Source organism: Zootoca vivipara, chromosome Z2 (genome assembly GCF_965207765.1).
Source record: "Zootoca vivipara chromosome Z2, rZooViv2.hap1.1, whole genome shotgun sequence".
NCBI lineage: Eukaryota > Metazoa > Chordata > Lepidosauria > Squamata > Lacertidae > Zootoca > Zootoca vivipara.
In genome coordinates, this window is record NC_142585.1 from 4,863,612 (window position 1) to 4,869,611 (window position 6,000).

Sequence of the window (6,000 nt, forward strand, 5' to 3'; positions counted from 1 at the left end):
CTTCCCCAAACTTCGGCCCTCCAGATGTTTTAGACTACAATTCCCATCCTCCCCGATCACTGGTCCTGTTAGCTAGGGATCATGGGAGTTGTAGGCCAAAACATCTGGAGGACCGAAGTTTGGGGATGCCTGGCTTAGTGGAAAGAAGAAGCTCCCCTAAAAATGAAGATTTGCAGCCAGACAAAATGGCTATTTCAATATTTCCCCAGAGTAGCTGGGGAAACCCAGCCAGGTGGGCGGGGAATAGGTAAAGATTTCCCAAACTTGGACTTCCAGCTGTTTGGGGACTAAAACTCCCATCATCCCTAGCTAACAGGACCAGTGGTCAGGGATAATGGGAATTGTAATCCCAAAACAGCTGGAGGGCCAAGTTTGGCCATGCCTGGTGTAGGCGAAACTGACGGGAAGAACCAGTGAGATCAAGCCTTCCACAAAAACTGCAATGAATTCAAATTGCATTAGAAAGACAACTCTAAGCAATCTACATTGCTATCACGGTGATCTGAAGATTTGCCAGAAGAAATACAGGATGGGAAATACAGGATGGGCACAAGAAATACAGGATGGGCACAAATACAGGATGGGAGACACCTTGCTTGAGAGCAGTACATGTGAAAAGGATCTAGGAATCCTGGTAGACCACAAACTTGACATGAGTCAGCAGTGTGATGCAGCAGCTCAAAAAGCCAATGCAATTCTGGGCTGCATCAATAGGAGTATAGCGTCTAGATCAAGGGAAGTAATAGTACCACTGTATTCTGCTCTGGTCAGACCTCACCTGGAGTACTGTGTCCAGTTCTGGGCACCACAGTTCAAGAAGGATACTGACAAGCTGGAACTTGTCCAGAGGAGGGCAACCAAAATGGTCAAAGGCCTGGAAACGATGCCTTATGAGGAACGGCTTAGGGAGCTGGGTATGTTTACCCTGGAGAAGAGAAGGTTAAGGGGTGATAAGATAACCATGTTCAAATATATTAAAGGATGCCATATAGAGGAGGGTGAAAGGTTGTTTTCTGCTGCTCCAGAGAAGCGGACACAGAGCAATGGATTCAAACTACAAGAAAGAAGATTCCACCTGAATATTAGGAAGAACTTCCTGACAGTAAGAGCTGTTCAACAGTGGGATTTGCTGCCAAGAAGTGTGGTGGAGTCTCCGTCTTTGGAGGTCTTTAAGCAGAGGCTTGACAGCCATATGTCAAGAATGCTTTGATGGTGTTTCCTGCTTGGCAGGGGGTTGGACTGGATGGCCCTTGGGGTCTCTTCCAACTCTATGAGTCTATGATTCTATGAAATGGCGACCGAATTCAGGATGGATAATGGAATAACTTTCGGGAATGACATCACTAGAATAGGAAAGGATGCAAAATGCATGGGAGGCATGCATGTTTATAAAAAACCATAGGGCAGAAGGGAGGCTCTGGAGAGCCAACTAGATTTGATATGAGCATATGAGGTCATGCAATGCAAATATATGTCAAATGAATAAAAATTATTTTTTTTAAACAAAACAGATGGGCGAAGTATAAATAATCAATTTATCATCATCATCAATTGTTGTCATGGTTGTCACTAGGGTCAGGCATAGGCAAACTCAGCCCTCCGACTCTTTTAAAACTACAGTTCCCATCATCCTTGACCACCGCTCCTGGTAGCTAGGGATCATGTGAGTTGTGGTCCCAAAACATCTGGAGGGCCCAGTTTGGGGGTGCCTGGGGACAAACCCGGCCCTCCAGATGTTTGGAGACTACAACTCCCATCATCCCTGCCCCCTCCCCCGAACCTGTTAGCTAGGGATGATGGGAGTTGTAGTCCCAAAACAACTAGAGCAGGCACCCCCCCAACTGCGGCCCTCCAGCTGTTTTGGACTACAACTCCCATCATCCCTGACCACTGGTCCTGTTAGCTAGGGATCATGGGAGTTGTAGTCCCAAAACAACTAGAGCAGGCACCCAACTGCGGCCCTCCAGCTGTTTTGGACTACAACTCCCATCATCCCTGACCAGTGGTCCTGTTAGCTAGGGATCGTGGGAGTTGTAGGCCAAGATATCTGGAGGGCCGCAGTTTGAGGATGCCTGAACTAGAGGGCCGTAGCTTGGGGGTGCCTGGGTTAGAGTGCTGGATTAGGCCCTTGAGCAGGCACCCCCAAACTTCGGCCCTCCAGATGTTTTGGACTACAATTCCCATCTTCCCTGGCTATTAGTCCTGTTAGCTAGGGATCGTGGGAGTTGTAGGCCAAAACATCTGGAGGGCCATAGTTTGGGGGTGCCTGGGTTAGAGTGCTGGATTAGGCCCTTGAGCAGGCACCCCCAAACTTCGGCCCTCCAGCTGTTTTGGACTACAATTCCCATCTTCCCCAGCCACTGTCTTTTGAAACTACAGTTCCCATCATCCTTGACCACTGCTCCTGGTAGCGAGGGATCATGTGAGTTGTGGTCCCAAAACATCTGGAGGGCCCAGTTTGCGGGTGCCTGGGGGCAAACTCGGCCCTCTAGATGTTTGGAGACTACAACTCCCATCATCCCTGGCCCCCCCGGACCTATTTAGCTAGGGATGGTGGGAGTTGTAGTCCCAAAACAACTCGAGGAGGCACCCCCAAACTACGGCCCTCCAGCTGTTTGGAACTACAACTCCCATCATCCCTGACCACTGGTCCTGTTCGCTAGGGATCATGGGAGTTGTAGGCCCAAGACACCTGGAGGGCCGCACTTTGAGGATGCCTGAACTAGAGGGCCGTAGGGTGGGGGTGCCTGTCTCAAAGCCAAGGTGGAGCCCCTCGCCCCACCCCCACCGCGGGCCGGCCCTCTCCCTAGCTAACAGGTCCGGGGGGCAGGGATGATGGGAGTTATAGTCTCCAAACATCTGGAGGGCCGCAGTTTGGGGGTGCCTGCTCTAGTTGTTTAGGGACTACTACTCCCATCATCCCTAGCTAACAGGTCCAGGGGGCAGGGATGATGGGAGTTGTAGTCTCCAAACATTTGGAGGGCCACAGTTTGCTCTAGTTGTTTTGGGACTACAACTCCCATCATCCCTAGCGAACAGGACCAGTGCTCAGGGATGATGGGAGTTGTAGTCTCCAAATATCTGGAGGGCCGCAGTTGGCTCTAGTTGTTTTGAGACTACAACTCCCATCATCCCTGCCCCCCCAGACCTGTTAGGTAGGGATGATGGGAGTTGTAGTCCCAAAACAACTAGAGCCAACTGCGGCCCTCCAGATGTTTGGAGACTACAACTCCCATCATCCCCGACCACTGGTCCTGTTCGCTAGGGATCATGGGAGTTGTACGCTCAAGACACCTGGAGGGCCACGGTTTGAGGGTGCCTGAACTAGAAAATACTGACAAACGAATACACCTCATAGTTGGAAATAAAAACTCTTTCATTGGGCTAATTCCAGGGAAAGACAAAATACAATGTATATCTAATAAAGAAAACAAGTGATAAAAGGACATAGCAAATGAGAACATAGCAAGCAAAATACGAAAGAGACTATTGGAACCATGAAGAGTAACAAACTGCATAAAGCAGGCTTCCCCAAACTTTGGCCCTCCAGATGTTTTGGACTACAATTCCCATCATCCCTGACCACTGGTCCTGTTCGCTAGGGATCATGGGAGTTGTGGGCCAAAAATCTAGAGGGCTAAAGTTTGGGGATGCCCGGCATAAAATTTCCTTTAAAAACAGCAAAAGGGAGTGTGGAAGTCCAATATTTGTTGTTGTCCTTTGTGTGTGTGTTTGTGTGTGTTTCCCCTCCCCCCTTTTCCCCCTCCCCTAAGTAGCTACGGACATGTCGGAAATTCATATTGTGTGTATATCATGTGAAAAAGTGATACAATATTGCGGAAATTGTAAAAATGGCTATTTCTTTTAAATGGGGAAATGAATTTTTTAAAAAAATCACTGATCGGAGGATGCCTGAACTAGAGGGCCGTAGGTTCCCCCCACCCCCACCGCGGGCCGGCCCTCTCCCCGTCGGAGGCCAGGCCTGCGGAGCTTCCCCTCAGTCGACGGCCTACTCCCAGAGGCGCTCGGGCCTAGCAGGCCCAGGCCGGCCGCGGCGCCTGAGGGGAAAGGCCTCCCTCGCAGCCGAGGACTTGCGGCTCCCTCCTGAGAGACACGAAGGAGGCCTCCCGTACCTGTGCTGTCGGCAACGTTGCCCACGGAGGCCGCCATGGCTCCAGCGAACGACTCGGCTGCTCCACGTCCGGCGGCGGCGGCTACACGCGAAATGGCGGCGGGGGGGGGGGCGCAGAGGGAGACGCGAGCTGGAGCCGGATCTCCTTTGGAAAAACGTAGTCCCACCGATTCCCGCTCCTCGGGGCGGGCGGAAGCGTCGACCTGCCGCCGACGGAGACGTTGGAGAGAAGAAGGGAGACGGGACGCCGAAGCAGCCGGGACTAGAGGAGCCGAAACGACCGAGACTGGAAGCGGGTTCGCGTGTATCCCTCCGCCGAGCCAATCTGACCCACTGCGGGAGATTGGCCCAGCGCGCATGCGCCCTGGTGGATGCTCAGGAATTGCGCGCGCAGAGACTAAGCAAAAGTAAGATTCGTAGAATCATGATCATAGAATCGTAGAGTTGGAAGAGACCACAAGGGCCATCCAGTCCAACCCCCTGCCAAGCAGGAAACGCCATCAAAGCATTCTTGACAGATGCCTTTCAAGCCTCTTCTTAAAGACCTCCACCACACTCCTTGGCAGCAAATCCCACTGTCGAACAGCTCTTACTGTCAGGAAGTTCTTCCTAATGTTGAGGTGGAATCTTCTTTCTTGAAGTTTGAATCCATTGCTCCATGTCCGCTTCTCTGGAGGAGCAGAAAACAACCTTTTTCCCTCCTCCATATGGCATCCTTTTATATATTTGAACATGGCTATCATAGAATCACCTGGGACCCAGGTGGCGCTGTGGTTAAACCACTGAGCCTAGGGCTTGCTGATCAGAAGGTCGGCGGTTCGAATTCCTGTGACGGGGTGAGCTCCCGTTGCTCGGTCCCAGCTCCTGCCAACCTAGCAGTTCGAAAGCACATCAAAATGCAATTAGATAAATAGGAACCGCTACAGCGGGAAGGTAAACGGCGTTTCCATGTGCTGCTCTGGTTTACCAGAAATGGCTTTGTTATGCTGGCCACATGACCTGAAAGCTATACGCCGGCTCCCTCGCCCAATAATGCGAGATGAGCGTGCAACCCCAGAGTCGGTCACGACTGGGCCTAAGGGTCAGGGGTCCCTTTACCTTTTACCTATCATAGAATCATAGAGTTGGAAGAGACCACGAGGGCCATCCAGTCCAACCCCCTGCCAAGCAGAAACACCATCAAAGCATTCTTGACATATGCCTGTCAAGCCTCTGCTTCAAGACCTCCAAAGAAGGAGACTCCACCACACTCCTTGGTAGCAAATCCCACTGCCGAACAGCTCTTACTGTCAGGAAGTTCTTCCTAATGTTGAGGTGGAATCTTCTTTCTTGTAGTTTGAATCCATTGCTCCGTGTCCGCTTCTCTGGAGCAGCAGAAAACAACCTTTCACCCTCCTCTATATGGCATCCTTTAATATATTTGAACATGGCTATCATATCACCCCTTAACCTTGTCTTCTCCAGGCTAAACATACCCAGCTCCCTAAGCCGTTCCTCATAAGGCATTGTTTCCAGGCCTTTGACCATTTTGGTTGCCCTCCTCTGGACACGTTCCAGCTTGTCAGTATCCTTCTTGAACTGTGGTGCCCAGAACTGGACACAGTTCTCCAGGTGAGGTCTGACCAGAGCAGAATACAGTGGTACTATTACTTCCCTTGATCTAGACACTATGCTCCTATTGATGCAGCCCAGAATTGCATTGGCTTTTTGAGCTGCTGCCTCACACTGTTGACTCATGTCAAGCCAGGTGTCTCCCATCCTATATTTGTACCTTTCCTTTTTTTTTGCCCAAGTGTAGTACTTTACATTTCTCCTTGTTAAAATTCATCTTGTTTGATTTGGCCAGTTGTCTAATCTATTAAGGTCAT

The 6,000-nt window shown here is 50.6% G+C and overlaps 1 protein-coding gene across 3 annotated transcripts in view; it reads right to left on the reverse strand.

The window, feature by feature from the left end:
• OGT (O-linked N-acetylglucosamine (GlcNAc) transferase) overlaps positions 1-4,481 on the reverse strand; it is a 68,049-nt gene extending 63,568 nt beyond the window's left edge. Inside the window, exon 1 of one of the 3 annotated variants that reach the window (XM_060270359.2) lies at positions 4,134-4,481. In XM_060270359.2, the coding sequence (XP_060126342.1) occupies positions 4,134-4,170 (37 nt within the window). In that variant the 5' untranslated portion in view covers positions 4,171-4,481. The remainder of the gene's footprint in view (positions 1-4,133) is intronic. The other 2 variants (XM_060270358.2, XM_088665235.1) reach the window with 2 other exon arrangements.
• Between the last annotated feature and the right edge of the window lie 1,519 nt (positions 4,482-6,000).